Raw genomic sequence first — 17,614 nt, 5'->3', positions numbered from 1 at the left:
GACACTTCGGCCCCAAATCACCCCTGCTTTATAAAAAACACCTTTATTAACATAAAAACTTACTTGATATCGAGCAATAGAGAGTTGTTGATAGTATAAAACAGTGTTAGAAACGGTTCACTCTCTGAAGTAACGTAGTTTTTAAGAAAGAAGCATTCTCACTTAAATATTAGAAATAATTTTGAGACCTCACATGAGGCCTTGAATTCAACCAATCTATGTTTTTTATTCCATTCTCTTCCCGCAACTTCAACGACAAATTGGGTTCAAATTTTCACAGGTTCGCTATTTGATGCATAATGTTGAGATACAACAAGTGGGAAGACTGGTCTTTGACAATTATTACCAAAGTTGTACAGTGCCTTTAATTGCACTGAAAATGTAAATTAATTTACAGCAGCTTTCGATGGTATAATTTTTTTTTGATAATCACTTTACTCCGAAGTATATAGTCTTGGCTCAAGACTATAGTGCTCGATATTGGATGATGTACTGCGCACAGTATCGCTAAAGCGCGCCCTCTACGGTATGATTTAATTTACTGGCGAGCTTGAAATCTAGACTATACTGGCAATTATAGTTGCTTGCCAGTATAGTCTCGATTTCAAGCTCACCAGTAAATTAAATCATGCCGTAGAGGGCGCGCTTGAGCGACTTACGACTGCGCGCACTATCCAATATCGAGCACTCTTGGGCCAAGACTTGGGTAATAAAGGAAAGATACTCCAGTTTTTAGCCCACAAAGTTTAATTCTACTGTACCTTTATATACGGTTCTCAGACTGTGTAATCCATTATATGGATTATGCATTTCAGCGTCGACATAGCCGCGAAATAGCGTCGGCGATATCTCAAAACACTATACCAGCTTTTGGAAAATACTTGTTGTCACAGGTCAAAGTTTGATTGAGTCTAAATTAATTTGTATGATTAAAACATTCGCGAAGTTCAAAAATCAAAGGAATGACACTTGGCTGTCACACTTCCCTGACATAATAATAAAAACAAAATGACAAACCTGTACGGACTTGGCAGTCACCGCGACGGCACACATGCCCAGCACGAAGGCAAACTTCAAGAACCCACTCATCATGATGGGATAAGAATCTTCTGAATCGAAGGTAGAACTCGAAAACTGATTTCAAAAACCACTTTGGCCAAATTGTTTGATTTGTGAGCGTGAACGTCGCCCTTTTAAAGGATTCATGTATCGAGTGCGAGAGTATGGGTTTTGCTTGTTTTTTTCTCAGTCTGTTTGGTTCGTTTTTGGTTTGTTTGGTTTCGTTGGGGTTTGTTTGATTTTGTTTTCGTATGGGGGCCACTTCTATTTATTTAGAAATGAAAGGAGTGAAATTATAACCCGCATTTTACGTATGTTTCCTGGACTGACCGGATCTGACATTGGAACTACGGACTTCTGGCTGCCTGCAATTTTGTATGTATTGTTTATCCTCCCCAAACACCGTACAGAGCAAACCTTGGGCGGTACTTGTATAAACTACTGGAACTACACCATACAACTGAAGAGCTTGGTTTGTTTGCAACGACACCTAGTTTATATAAATTTCATAATGCTGTTAAGCAGATAATATTTCTTGACAAAGTACTTTGCTAAGCAAAAAATGAGTTGAGCACCAGTCGCAACAATGTAAACTTAATGTAACCTGTTTTCTCATAAGCAATACTTTTCTATGCTTAGCAAGTGTCTGTGATCAGGCTTTATGAAATTGGGCCCCTGGGCTTTATGAACTCCCTGGGGAAAAATAGCTCTATAGGGGCTTTGGGGCCAGAGCCGCCTGTTCACACTGTGGGCCTATCTCTAATCCCCGTAGAATTCAGCCCCGGGGAGGCCCAGGACTTTTTTTTAACTCGTTGGTTACGCCTTTTCACTCTATGTTGCACCTTCGTTTAAAAAAAAACCCGTGATTGTGCCGCTTACCCTTTATTATAATGGTTTATTTACTCTACAATATTTAAAGGCAGTGGACACTATTGGTAACTACTCAAAAAAATGATCAGCATAAAACCTTTCTTGGTGACGAGTAATGGGGAGAGGTTTGTGGTATAAATCTTGTGAGAAACAGCTCCCTCTGAAGTGACGTTGTTTTCGAGAAAGAAGTAATTTTCCACGAATTTGATTTCGAAACACGTTGCCTTGGATCGGTCGAGTTGGTCTTTGAAAAGTGTTTTTAACCGTTTGATATAGAATACATATGATTAGAAAGATATTTTAAAAGTAGATTATAATGATCCACACAAGTAGCACTCGAAATTACGTGGTTTTCCTTTTACCTCGTCGACAAACACGGTCGGCCATTTATGGGAGTCAAATTAATTTTTGACTGTGTTAGTTCTCAAAGTAAAAGGAAAACCACGCAATTTCGAGGCAAATGTAGGTGGATCATTGTAATCTTCTTTTTGAACAACTTTCTACCCATGTGCATTTTTTAATAAACGGTTACAAAAGACCAACTCGACCGATCCAAGGGAACGTGCTCCTTTAACTTTCATTGAGTTGAAAGTCACTGGACACTGTATTACTCAAAGTAAGCATACAAAATTACTTGGTAACTGGTAACGAGGAACGGAGAGCTGTTCATAGTATAAAACAGTGTGAGAAACGACTCCCTCCGAAGGAACAGTGTGAACATTGTCTTGAAGAAAGGGGTACATTTCTTATAATAAATAATTATTATCATAAAACCTTAATTTCTTGATTACCAGAAATGGGGAGAGGTTGATAGTAAAAAAAAAAACATTTCGAGAAACGGCTCCCTCTGAAGTGACGTAGTTTTCGAGAAAGAAGTAATTTTCCTCAAATTTGATTTCGAGACCTCAGATTTGGAACTTGAGGTCTCGAAATCAAGCATCTGAAAGTACACAACTTCGTACGTGGCCATGGTGCGAAGAGGGTGTTTGTTTCTTTCATTAATGTCTCGCAACTTCGATGACCGATTGAGATCAAATTTTCACAGGTTTGTTATTTTATGCATTGTGTTGAGTTACACCAACTGTGAAGACTAGTCTTTGACAATTACCAATAGTGTCCAGTGTCTTTAAATCATACTAATTTGAATCTGAAAAAGACTTCAGGCCCGAAGGCTTTTTGGGGACATCTGAAAGCACACAAAATAATGTGTGCAACAAGTTGTTGTTTTTCTGTCGTTTTAGTATTTTCTTTTGCAACTGCGATGACCAGTTGAGCCCAGATTATTCAATGTTTATAATCTAATGCAAATTGTGGAATATTTCAAAAAGGTGAGGAGATTTGAGTTAGAAAGCTTCAAAATAATTATGTTTCCGCCCCAAACGTATGCCCTCGTATCTGAGGCCTCTTTTACACTAAAGACAAAATCCATGTAAATTTTATTCAAGTAAAGTTCTATCCAACTATTTTTCAACGGTTACTATAGTCTTCAATATTCCATTAATAAACTTCGTTTATTAAAGGCCGTGGACATTATTGGTAATTGTCAAAGACTAGCCTCCACAGTTGGTGTATCTCAACATATGCATAAAATAATGAACCTGTGAAAATTTGAGCTCAATCGGTCATCGAACTTGCGAGATATGAATGAAAGAAAAAACACCCCTGTCACACGAAGGTGTGTGCGTTTAGATGGTTGATTTCGAGACCTCAAGTTCCAAATCTGAGGTCTCGAAATCAAATTCGTGGAAAATTACTTCTTTTCTCGAAAACTATGGCACTTCAGAGGGTGCCGTTTCTCACAATGTTTTACACCATCAACCTCTCCCTATTACTCGTCACCAAGAAAGGTTTTATGCTAAAAATTATTTTGAGTAATTACCAATAGTGTCCACTGCCTTTAATACTGGTTAGCCACTGCTCTAAAATTGCAAAGGTTGTGGGTTCAAATCCCAGCCGAGTAATAGAATTATGTGAGTAATTTTTTTTCGTACAGAGCTCGGTTAAGTTATTGAGTATACAGTGCTGTGTAATTATTTGTCCCCGATGCAAATTTCCATCTATCAGGCGTGACATTTTCTTTTTAAAGGCAGTGGACACTATTGGTAATTACTCAAAATAATTATTAGCATAAACCTCACTTGGTAACGAGTAATGGGGAGAGATTGATAGTATAACGCATTGTGAGAAACGGCTCCCTCTGAAGTGACATAGTTTTTTGAGAATGAAGTAGTTTTCCACGAATGTGATTTTGAGACCTCAGATTTATAATTTTGAGGTCTCGAAATCAACCAGTTAAACGCACCCAACTTTGTGTGACAAGGGTGTTTTTCCATTATTATCTCGCAATTACTTCGACGACCAATAGGAGACTTTCCAACGCTAGGCGGCAGCAGACATACCGGGTAAATTTCCATTGTTTACGTAGTTCTGAACATGCGCATAATTCTGAGAACAATGGATTTACCCGGTAAGTCTGCTGCCCTCTATCGTCCCAGAAAGTCTCCCATTGAGCTCAAATTTTCACAGGTTTGTTATTGTATGCATAATGTTTAGATACACCAAGTGAGAAGACTGGTCCTTGACAATTACCAATAGTGTCCAGTGTCTTTAATTGAGAATTTGAGGGATATGGTGATACCAGTACATATTACTTTGAAAAATAAAGTTCATCATCATCGCTGCTATACGCTCGACCCTGATTGGTCAAGTTGATGATGACGCGCGCCCTCAGATCACGCGTGTATAACCACCCGTATAATAATCATCACTACTGACATGCTGACTATACCATCACGGGTTACACGACACACATGAACGACCTTAAACAAACTGTAATACCAGTTAAAGTAGACTTAACTTTGTAGCCATTTGTCGTTAATTTTTTTCTTTGCTCTGAACTAGACCTGTTGACAAGTCGTTAAATCTTTTCGAGTGCATGCTCAATTGCTGTCGCCTTGTTCAAGGCCGGACGTTGGAAACATGTGATGGGTAGCTGTGGACGTGAACTGCCTTGACTTGTTTGATTTAATTGTGACTTAGTCTACACTATTAACTGTGGACGTGAACGGCCTTGTCCAGTTTGATTTAATTGTGACTTAGCCTACACTATCAACTGTGGACGTGAACTGCCTTGACCAGTTGGATTTAATTGTGACTTAACTTGACTTGAGCAAACTTGCGACTTGACTTGAGCAAAGATGACTTGTGACTGGACTTGACTTGAGCAAAGATGACTTGTGACTTGACTTGACTTGAGCAAAGATGACTTTAATTGCGACTTGACTCGACTTGAGCAAAGATGCCTTGTGACTTGGCTCGACTTGAGCAAGGATGACTTGTGACTTGCCCTGACTTGAGCAAAGATGGCTTGCGACTTGACTCGACTTGAGCAAGGATGACTTGTGACTTGCCCTGACTTGAGCAAAGATGGCTCGCGATATGACTCGACTTGAGCAAAGATGACTTGTGACTTGACCTGATGAGCAAAGATGGCTTGCGACTTGACTCGACATGCGCAAAAAAGATCTGAGACTTGACTTTACTTGAGCAAAAATGCCATTCCATATTAATGTTTTGATTTGTCCTCATTATGTTCGTTAGCTGCGCGCTTTCGGTCGTCTGCATGCAACGTGAAGCTGTGAGTATTTTATTTGTACGTGCATTGCGGGTAACTTTGTTTTTATACGGTAAAGCCGTTTTCACACTGCAGAGCCATTTCCCGGGCAATAAACTCCACGGGAAACTCCCGGGAGTTTTTAACCCCGACGCCATCCAAGCAACCCAATTTGGTAACTCCCGGGAGTACTTTTTCTCAGGAATAATTATGCGCAGTCGTTTCACACTGACTTTTAACCCCCAGGAAATGTGGTAAAAAATGCGGGCGTCTCAACACAGTGGACTCAAAAGTTGGGTTGAGTTAAACCCGCTTGTGTTCACACTAGCTTCTTTTTCACAGGAACAACGTGTTACCCCCGGGTTAACTCAGGGATTTAACCCTACCCCTGAGCAGGGTTTATGTGAGGTGTAAAAATATTGACAACAAGTTCCCGGGAATTTCCCGGTAAATAACTATAGTGTGAAAGAGGCTACACATGTACGTCGGGTTTGACTGTGGGGCTAATGTTTGAAGTGAAATGGGGTGACGTCAAAGATGCTATTTGGCTTAAAGGGAAGGTACACGTTTGGTAATTACTCAAAACAAATATTAACTTAAAAACTTACTTGGTAACGAGCATTGGAGAGCTGTTAATAGTATAAAACATTGTAATAAACGGCTCCCTCTGAAGTAGCATAGATTTTGAGAAAGAGGTAGTTTCTCACTGAAATATTGAAAGACATACTTGCCAAAAGTATTTTATTCCTATCTCAAAGCATACAAGTTCGTCCAACATGAGTGTTATTTCTTTCATCATTTTCTCGCAACTTCGATGACCAATTGAGCAAAAATTTGTACATACAGGCTTGTCATTTGATGCTGATGTTTGAATAGACCAGGGCCCAATTTCATAGAGCTGCTAAGCACAAAAATTTGCTTAGCATAAAATTTCTTCCTTGATAAAGACAGGATTACCAACAAAATTTCCATTTGTTGCATATTTCTTGTCACTGGTATTCAGCTGTTGTTTGCCTATCCTAAAAATCACGTGTAAATTTTGGTTGGTAATCCTGTTTTTATCGAGGAAGAAATTTCATGCTAAGCAAATTTGTGTGCTTAGCTGCTCTATGAAATTGGGCCCAAATTGGTTGTTTTTTAATGTATGCTTGAAAAAAAAATGGGGAAAAAAAACATGTATATTATTGTCAGCCCAGCCCAGTTTTATTTTTGGCTGTATAGGGTTAAAGTCCATTCGTGTTTGGCTTTGGGTTTTTAAATTGTTGTTATGGGGCTTTGTGTGTGTGGTTTTTGCAGTAATATGGATTCGCTTTTGTTTTGATGTTTTCTTATATTGGGTGCGTTCGATTAGCTTCCCTGGGTCAACCCCACGGTGCTCACTCGGGTGAGCCCCTGCCTTTAGCAAATCGAACGTTATGACGTCATGCACCTAGGGCCAGCCCCCAAGTGACCCACTCCACAAGCAGGACACTGCGGGCTGACCCAGGTGAGCCCCTGGAATGACGTCAAAGCTATTTGACGATAACTTGAGAAGACTGGTCTTTGACGATTACCAATAGTGTCCACTGTCTTTAACAGAGTTAAATAATCACCACTATTTTTAGAAAGCAATATAACGGACAACTCGAAATGTAAAGAGTGTGTTGTGTTACTCTTAATTTAGTACAAAAATACTTAAAATAATTATTAGCATAAACCTTGGTAGCGAGTAATGGGGAGAGATTGATAGTAAAATACATTGTGAGAAACGGATCCATATGAAGTGACGTATTTAGTTTTCGAGAAGGAAGTAATTTTACCACAAAACTTGATTTCGAGACCTCGGAATTAGATTTTGAGGTCTCGAAATCAAAGCACACAACTTCGTGTGACAAGGGTGTTTTTTTCTTTGATAGTTATATCGCAACTTCGGCCATCAATTGAACTCAAATTTTCACAGATTTGTTATTGTGTGCCTGTGTTGAGATACAAAATGTGAGAAGACTGGTCTTTGACAATTACCAATAGTGTCCAGTGTCTTTAAGACTTCGATATTATCATAATAATATCAAGAGTCTTGCGTAGAAATTTGTCGCTTGCAGTTCAAGCTGAGAATGGTGACCGTAAGCATAGAATTCAGCGGGAAGCAGTGCCATGAAATTGGGCCATGACGACTTTCAGCAAAATCAAATAAAAAGCTGTTAATACAATAACAACCCCTGGATCCTTTTTTTTAATGAGAAACAATTAATAAAATAGCAACACGTTTGGGCAATAAATCATGAATAATATGATATGTATAAGATCCGGCTATGAAATCAGATGCGGGTTATGGTTTATTTCTTTTATTGTATAATGTACATAAAATGCCCTTAAAAAAAACAAAAAAACAAAAAACAAACAATAAATCAAACCACTTCCCACCACTTAGCTGCCTCTAAATAAACAGAAATGAAAAAAACAAACCAAAAAACAAACAAACATAAGAACAAACCAAATACCAGGAAGTTACCAAGCAAACCCATACCCTCACCCTCGATACATCAAGCCTTTATAAAGGGCACCGTCCACGCTGACAAATCATACATCAACTTGACCAAAGTGGTTACTGAAATCAGTTTTCGAGTTCTACCTTCGATTCAGAAGATTCTTATCCCATCATGATGAGTGGGTTCTTGAAGTTTGCCTTCGTGCTGGGCATGTGTGCCGTCGCTGTGACTGCCAAGTCCGTACAGGTTTGTCACTTTGTTTTCATTTTATTCAGGGCCTAATATTGTTTCAGACATGTGTGCCAAATTATTTGGCCCCTATCCTACTCGGTGTGAATATTCTTGCTTTGGTTTTTGAACCATTTGATTGTTGCATACGAATTTACACTCAAACAAACTTACCTGTGACAGAAAATTTGGCTAAAATGATTCAGCCCTGATACTCTTTGCTTTACCCCCCCCCCCCCCCCCACCCCATTTTGTCCTAAGGGCTCTGGGATGGATTTCATAAAGAGTTAAGACTTTTCTTATCTCGAGTTAGGACGAGTTACTCGAGTTACTGTCCTAACTTAAGACTAGCCATACGTTTTTTTATATCTCTTTCTAACTCTTTGTGAAATCGACCCATGGACACTATTGGTAATTACTCAAAATAATTAACAATTTAAACACTGACTCGGTTAACGAACAATGGAGAGCTGTTGATAGTATGAAACATTATGAGAAACGGTTCCCTCTGAAGAATCATTTCCACTAAACCCAAAATGTTTGAATTTTATTTAAAGACCTCAGAATTAAATTTTGAAGACCAGAAATCAAGCATCTGAAAGCACATAACTTTGCGTGACAACGGTATTTTTTTCTTCCATTATTATCTCGCATCTTCGACGACCAATAATTGAGTTCAAATGTTTACAGTTTGTCATTTATGCATTTAATTATGTTGAGACTCACTAAGCGAGAAGACTGTTACCAAAGGTGTCCAATGTCTTAAAGGACACAAGTTTCACGTTCGGGGATTGTTAACGATGAGGATGACTTTGACTGTTTGTAGATCAAAGACATCGAGAGAGTGGAGATGACTTCCGAGGAAAAGGAGTTCTTCTTGAAGATGGTGTCGGTTGCGAAGAAGGCCAGCATGTACGGTTTGAGCTCGGATGCTATTTTGTGTAAGTGACGTCATTGGTGTATATTTCTTTCTTTCTGTCTAAAGACCTACTTGAACGAAAAATGGCAAGTCGTGAGCTTTGCTGAATTTCATTTTGTTTCTTCATTGTTTGAAAAGTTGCTCTCTGTACCAGTTTAGTTTGGGTGTTTGATGGTTTTAGTCCATTCTATGGTTGTTGTTTTTAACTTGCTGTCCCTTCCTCCTATTAATACGGTGTTTCATTGTTCTTCAATAATCTGGATTTGGTTGTGTTTAAATGGTTTCTTTTGGGTGATTTTGAAATGTTTCAGTGCAATCTCCTTTTTGAATTGTATAACAATTTTGTATCTTTGGCAACATCGCAAAGTAACTTATTTTCCCTTTTTTTTGTTTGGTTTTTTTTTACCGTAAAGCATGTAATGATCTCCGAAGTTTCCAGAAAAACTGGAATCGAAGTATAAAGCCAACTGCATACTTCTGTAGTTCATAATCTACTTTAATTAACTACTGTTTTGTATTTTTTTTTTACTGTCGTGTTGATGTTTGTTCTCAATTTTAATTGTTGTTTTAAATTGTGATTAGTTTATTATGTTTAGCCAATCAAGTCCCAAATTGAACATTCGTCCTATACCTAAATTATTAATTTTTTGTTTATTCACTGCATTTGTCTTTTGATGTTTGTACTCAATTCGAGTACTCAAAAGAGTTAATTTTGTTTAGACAATCAAGTCCAAATTAAACAGTCTCTCCGTTCATAATTGACTTAGTTATTTCGTTTAGGAACGTTGCAGAATTGCTAAGAAGCAATTTACTTATTTATTTCGTTTAGGAACGTTGCAGAATTGCTAAGAAGCAAAAACCTAATGATGATGATAGACCTAATATTTGAAAATATCCTTTGAAATATATCCGTCTGAAATGTCCTAATCATGTGAAATAAATAATCTAATCTCGCGTTTGGAGTTTATCTCACAGTGAGCGTGTGATTTGTTGTTTTTGTGTCAATCGTTTTTTTACTATATTTTTGTAAGCACTCTTTGTAATCCACCAAATATATAAATTGACACACCTGTAGAAGTTTGAGATCGATCGGCAATCTGGGTCCCGAGAAAATAGTGAAAAGCCGATTCCTATTTTTGCATGACATCGATGCAAAAAGAAAAATTAGTACAACGCTCGCTGAGCGATAAAAATCGAAAACAGGAAATAAGATTATTTATTTCTCAACACATTTAAGACAATAATATTCCATGAGATGTTTTTCTACTATAATCATCATTAGACCATGTAAGTTTTATGTTAACTTGTGATCTTCACGATTTTTGATTCTTACCAATTCTGTAACGTGGAAGTGTCGTGGACGAACGGTTAAGAGCACCGAGTGCAAACTCTTGTGTTTCTGATCAGCAGAGTGTTGGTTCGAATCCCCAGCCATGACACTTGTGTCCTTAAGCAAGACACTTAACCATTGCTTCGTCCTTCGGATGGGACGTTAAGCCGTTGGTCTCATGTGTTATGTAACGAATGTAAAATAACCAAGTGCACTTATCGAAAAAAGAAGGAGTTCGCCCCGGTGTTCCTTGTCCGATCGGCACAAGGTGCGCCCACAGCACCTTGTACAAATATTACATGGTGCTGTCAGAATTAGGTCTCATAGTTCAAACGTAGTCCCACATCTTGCAGGAAATACTGATCAGCGCCCGCCGTCGATTTCACAAAGAGGTAGTACTCGTCTTATCTCGAGTTAGGACGAGTAACTCTTCCTAACTTAGGATTAATCTTAAGGTCTACATGTTACAGTGCAGGGTTGGGACTCGTCTTAAGTCCTAAGATTAGTCTTAAGTTAGGAAGAGTTTTGTGAAATCGACGGCAGGAGCGTCACTAAGTGACGGACATGTGCGCTATATAAGAAGCCACAATTATTATTATTATTAATTATTATTATTGTTCATTCCTTAATATTTATTTGTGTCTATTCTGCAAATCCAGATAAGCCAGCAGTCTCTGCCGACGGACAGTGTTCGGTGTCAGGAGATGTCGGGACCTGCACAGGATCCATTTCCGTTCCAGTAGACCTAGGGTTTTGGTCATATACTTTCGATGTCAATGGTAATAGTCTGCTGATTTGTTTTAATTGAATTTATTAGTACATGCCCCTTACTATGATTTGTTATGCAGTGCAGCACTCAGATCGATGCCATTAGAGTGACTGAAATAAAAAATGGATTCAAATTATACTGATTGATTATAGGCATACGGATACTATTGGTAATTTTTTTCACAATAATTTTTAGTAGCAAAACTAACTTGGTAACGAGCAGTGGACAGCTGTTGATAGTACAAAACATTGTGAGAAATGGCTCCCTCTGAAGTAACGTATTTCAGATAGAGGTCATTTCTCATTCAAATAATAAAAGACTTGAGCTGAAGCATGATCAGGAAGGAAGAACAAGTCTGAAACAATGGGTGCGTTCGTTTAGCTTCCCTGAGTCGACCCCGGTGTGTGGCGGGTTTTTTTCCCAGGACGAGTGTATGCAGATAATTACCCACGTTCGTCCTGGTAAAAAAAACACGCCACGCACCGGGGTCGACCAAGAGGAGCTAAACGAACGCACCCAAAGATGCGTTGTAGAGACACTATACTTGTATCACGGAACCAAACCCCGTCAAAGATTCGCAAGTCTGCAAGTCGCACTTTTTTTTCATTTTTGCTCTCCAGACCATGGAATGCTCCCAAAAACTTCATCAGAGTCTGACTTGATATGCACATTCAAGAAGTGTGTCAACAATTAGTTATACCCAATCTAATTACTGCGCTTAATGATACATTGGCGCTCTATATCACGCCATGTGTGCTAAGTTGACCATTGGGTATTATCGAAATGCTGGGAGTCAGTGAAGGAGGGGGGGGGGGCGTTTTCGTGGCTGAGATGCAGAAGAATAACCGCGATCTAAGACTTGAATCAAGTCTATAGAGGGGAGGGTGATAAACACCAACACCGTTTAATTTTTAAATTTTCAGTAAAGTATTATTATACACAAAATGAATGTTTGTGAGTGCAATGGTGCGAATACGTTCATGCGTTGAAAGATGGAATATTTCAATTCAACGAGGCGGAGCCGAGTTGAATGGAACATTCCAACTTTCAACGAATGAACATAATTTGCATCATTGCACGAATGAAAAACATTCGTTATTTGTTTTATATAACATCCAAGTAGATCTTTGTCATTTTGATTGGAAGATACTACAAATTTTAATTGTGAAATTACACCCGTTTCTCTTTAGGTCGGCCTGTTGGATTCAACAGTTACAATGCGCGTTCTGTTCAGCTATTATTTTTGTACGGTGGCCAATTCCTAGAGAACTCTTGTTTTATTTTACGGCGATATATCGCCATACTATTGCGTTATATCGCCGTACTAGTGCGTTATATCGCCGTATTATTGCGTTATATCGCCGTATTTTATTGCGTTATATCGCCGTATTTTATTGCGTTATATCGCCGTACTATGATAATGTTGGGACTGCTCGAATCAGCAATAAACGAGTACAATTCACAGTTAATGTGCCCTAATTAGAAAATAAGTAATTAAAACAAGGTCTCAACTCACCTGAAAAGAAACTTGGACCTCGGACGTCGTGCCTTGTGTCTTTGCCCCGTAGAATGTTGATATCACAATAAAAAACGGCGATTATAACGCAATAAATAGTACGGCGATATAACGCAAAAAATACGGCGATATAACGCACTAGTACGGCGATATAACGCAATAGTACGGCGATATAACGCAATAGTACGGCGATATAATGCAATAAAATACGGCGATATAACGCAATAAAATACGGCGATATAACGCAATAAAATACGGCGATTACGGCGATATAACGCACTAGTACGGCGATATTATACACATAATGAATGTTTATGAGTGCAATGGTGCGAATATGTTTATGAGTTGAAAGATGGAATGTTCTATTCAACGAGGCGGAGCCGAGTTGAATAGAACATTTCAGTTTTCAACGAATGAACATATTATTCGCACCATTGCACGAATGAAAAACATTCATTATTTGTTTTATATAACATCCAAGTAGATCTTTGTCATTTTGATTGAAAGATACAACTTTCAAAACAAACAATTTCAACTGTAGAAGCCGAATGCTAGTAATTTTACTATGCCTTCTTGCAGTAACACCTGCTGCGTTACCAAAGACACGCGCACGCAGTGATGTTTTTACTCAGCTTTTTCGTTGCACGCTGGCAGCAGCGTGCAATGGTACTTTTCGGATGGAACGAAAAAGCACGGTGAGTGACTCAGCGTGCAATGGTACTTTTATTTGCTATCACGTGACGGACAATCCTCCAATCAAATGGCAAGGATCTGCTTGGAGGTTAAATAAATTTTTCTAATATTATTTTGTTTTTCAGCTGAGCTGATTGTGGACTACATCCCGGAGAACTACGGCGTTCAAATCACCCTGAAAGTCAACGGGGACACCATCGTCAACCAGGAGGTGTCGGGTAAGCCAAGAATCTTGTCTTGTTTGCCCCATTATTGACCCTTAATAAAAAACAATAAAATCTGGCATCTATCCTTCTAGCTCAACTTATCTATCCTTTTAGCTTTTAGAACATCTGTATCATTTTAGCTCTGCCTAAAATATGTTCCTAACTCCGCCTAGCATCTTTCTAGCTCCGCCTAACATATCTTAGCTCCGCCTAGTATCTTTTTAGCTCCGCCTAACATCTGTCCTTCTAACTCTGCCTAACATATCTTAGCTCCGCCTAACATCTTTCTAGCTCCGCCTAGCATCTTTCTAGCTTCGCCTAACATCTTCCCTTCGAAAAGGAACTAATGTCAGCGTGCAGTGACGCTAGGTGGCAGAAGACTTACCACTTTAAAGGAACACGTTGCCTTGAATTGGTCGAGTTGGTCTTTGAAAAGCGTTTGCAACCGTTTGCTATAAAATGCATCTGGGTAGGAGGATGTTGTAAAAGTAGAATATAATGATCCACACAAACACGCCTCGAAATTGTACGATTTTCCTTTAACCTCATCAACTAGCACGGTCGGCCGTTTGGACACCCATCAAATGGCCGACCGTGTTAGTTCGCAAAGTAAAAGGAAAACCACGCAATTTCGAGGCGTGTTTGTGGGGATAGTTATCTATTACAACATCTTCCTACCCATAATAATGCATTTTATAACAAACGGTTGCAAACGCTTTTTATAGACCAACTCGTCCGACCCAAGACAACGTGTCCATTTAATACATGGTGCTCTGTAATGTGCGCATAACCAGACCTTCACCCTCAGCTTTCTAAAGTCCCCCATTGAGTTTACACGTTATTTTCATTTCCAATTGGACTTTTTGGGACACTAGGTGGCAGCAGACTTACCATTATTATCGGTAATATGCGCATGCTCAAAACTGCGTATGTGACCTTGCGCTCGATTAGCTTACACGTGATACTCGTTTCTCTCCCGATGTCAGTCACCACATGAGTGCGTTTTGACGACCCCAACCGGAAACATTGGTCATCGGTTGAGCGTTTTCGCGTCTCGGTTGAGACGCGGTGACGATGCTGTTCAGCAGACCAACCGGTAACCGACTTGTTGACTCGGTTGGGATTTGGTTGGGGTCGAAACTGCACTCCAGACCTAGCCTGACCTCTGACGTCACACTTCGAGGCTCGTGAGAGTGGCCTCTAGCCTATAGGTCAATCCTCGTCCATCTTCACATTTCACCTACATTCATATGCGAGACGACTGTCAGTGCAGCTGTCAAACGTCACACCTCCGACCAATCAAAACACAGATACAGAATGCTTACGTGTCCAATGAAATAATTGTGTCCAACAAAATTGCTTGTTTTGAAAAGCAAGTATCTGTCTTGGGACCAGTCTACCACAGACCCAGCTTAGGAGCGTAGTACACTATCCAATATGGAGCACTTACGTATTGGGCCAAGACTACCACATACCCAGCTCACGAGCGGGGTCTCGGTGGCTATCACGAGTGTAAACCCCGGTACACTGGGGGAAGCTAATCGCACGCGTTATAGGGAATTCACCTGGTAAGTTTGCTGCCACCTAGCGTTCAAAAACTCCCAGTGTTTTAAATTAATTTTGTTTCCCTTTTTGTTTTACTCTACTAGCTGTGAATCCGCCATACGTGTGCTATGGTGTTGCAACATTCGTGACCGCATGTCTGAAAATTTCAGACATCAGCATAAGTGGTAATAACTTTCACGCATGCTTCGGTCTTGTCGGTCGGGTCGCGTTTATCGACGTTGCGAACTTGAGCCTTGGATGCCTCGACATCTAAACATAATAAAAACAATTATTATACTAATAATAACATTAATAAAAAATAATAATAATAACCAGTGTTTTTCCCTCACGACGGATGACGTTTTAATTATCACTAGCTATCGAAAGAATACGTACAGGCCTATACTTACACTCTGAAAACAGATTGTCAACATATTTGTATAAGCGTAAAAGCAGTGAACACTGTTGGTAATTACTCAAAATAATTGTTAGCATAAAAACTTACTTGGTTACGAGCAATGGAGAGCAGCTGTTGATCATGGTATAAAACATTGTGAGAACCGGCTCCCTCTGAAGTCACGTAGTTTTTGAGAAAGAGGTTGAATTGATTCGTATTCGAGATCTCGACTGAGGTCTCAAATTCAGGCATTTGAAAGCACACAACCTTTGCGACAATATTGTGTTTTTTTCTTCATTCGTCTTCTCACAACTTCAACGACCAATTGAGCTCAAATTTCCACAGGTTTGTAGTTAATTTTAGAGAATACTCGTCTTCGACAATTACTAAAGAGGTTTCCTTTGCTTAAGTTTTGTACCCATTAGTTTATTGTATGTGTTTGTACAAACCATTTTGAGCAGGTGTCAAAATCATGATAAACACGTTCATTTAAAAAGTTGGTACGACATGTGTTTAAACTCTTTAAAATGAGTATATTATGTACACACCATCTTACAGTTTTGAATTGATACAAATATAAAATACTTAAGCATAACATCCGTGAACAATCCACCTAAACCGCGGATCTTGATCTAGTGATAATTAACTCTAAACGTGTATACTTTGGACAAGATATTGCTTACAATTATTATTGTATCTCGATTAAGTAATTAAATTAAGCAATGGTGGTGACCATTATGGGTTCTTTAATTTCTCTTCCACGAATAAATATTACATTTATTTTAAAAACTGTCTAAACCCTCCTCTGCACACAGTAGTGGAATTGATCCACAAACTGAAATCCGGGTCCCTTTAGGTCATGTTCGGGTCAGTTTTACCCGTAGTTTGTATCAAAGTGACCCAGAAATGGGTCAAACTGACCCAGAATCTGAGGAAAAATCCCCTGTCAGTTCTGATCTGGTCCCAATTTCATAAAGCCTGTCTGTAAGCACAGAAATTTGCTTAGCATGAAATTTCTTCCTTGATAAAAACAAGACTACCAAGCCAATCTTTTAATCAATTTGTTGCATTTTGCTTTGTTGACTGGCATTCAGCTGTTGTTTTCTTATCATGAAAATCACGTGGAACTTTGGTTGGTAATCCTGGGCCCTGAAAAAGAGTATAGTGATTCATCAGACAAGTATCATGGGTTTTAAATAGATTATTACTGGAAATCGGTTGATTTGATTATAATAACAATCATAACTAAAAGACGCTAGTTGTATTGTAGAACACTCGAGATAAGCGGTTTAAAGGCAGTGGACACTATTGGTAATTACTCAAAATAATACTCAAAACACTCAAAACTCAAAACTCAAAACACAAATCCTCCGCATGCCTATAGTAACTTTGTCTTCCACAGCTTCTAAACTGTTTTGTTCAAGATTTAAGTAGTGCCTACTTTACAAGGTTCAAAAGATTTCACAACTTTGAGTTTTTCTATAAAAAAAGTGATACTGAAGATAACTAAAGTGGACTGAATCTTTTTGAAACTTTGTAGAGTTTTCTTAGGTGTACTTTACATCGTCTCAGTAACCAAGTAGCCTAAATAAAAATGAGCAATGAAAAAAAAAACCTTTTAACTTGTTGTATTTACTGTCTTTCTGGTTTGAGGAAGCAAAACTTTCTGTCCAAATTTTTAGGTCAGATTAATTAAGTTTCAAAAAGTCGCATCCCCTAGTCTTGGTTCCAAGACCATTGGTGTTGCGCGGTCACACACAACCAACGTTCCGATCTATGCACGGCAAAAACTGTACACGCTTGTAATGAACGAACGCTAGCGGGCGCTCTGTTTCTCTGATATCCGGATCTCTCACCATGATCTCACCAAGGTCTTGGATATTTGCAAATTGAAGGCGTGGCCAGACTATGCAAATGACACGAGATCTAAATCAGAGAAACAGCGCCCGCTAGCGTTCGTTCATTACAAGCGTGTACAGTTTTTGCCGTGCATAGATATAG

At 39.0% G+C, this 17,614-nt stretch overlaps 1 protein-coding gene across 1 annotated transcript; it reads left to right on the top strand.

The window, feature by feature from the left end:
- Window positions 1-8,097: 8,097 nt before the first annotated feature.
- LOC117305230 lies at window positions 8,098-15,602 on the top strand. The gene is made up of 5 exons (XM_033790050.1): window positions 8,098-8,256; window positions 9,065-9,179; window positions 11,147-11,266; window positions 13,591-13,683; window positions 15,321-15,602. Exons 1-5 carry the CDS (start codon window positions 8,182-8,184, stop codon window positions 15,488-15,490), a joined length of 573 nt encoding a protein of 190 aa, XP_033645941.1. The 5' UTR covers window positions 8,098-8,181; the 3' UTR covers window positions 15,491-15,602.
- Window positions 15,603-17,614: the final 2,012 nt, after the last annotated feature.

Source organism: Asterias rubens, chromosome 22 (assembly GCF_902459465.1).
Source record: "Asterias rubens chromosome 22, eAstRub1.3, whole genome shotgun sequence".
NCBI classification, from domain to species: domain Eukaryota; kingdom Metazoa; phylum Echinodermata; class Asteroidea; order Forcipulatida; family Asteriidae; genus Asterias; species Asterias rubens.
This window is presented reverse-complemented; position numbering and strand designations above follow the sequence as displayed.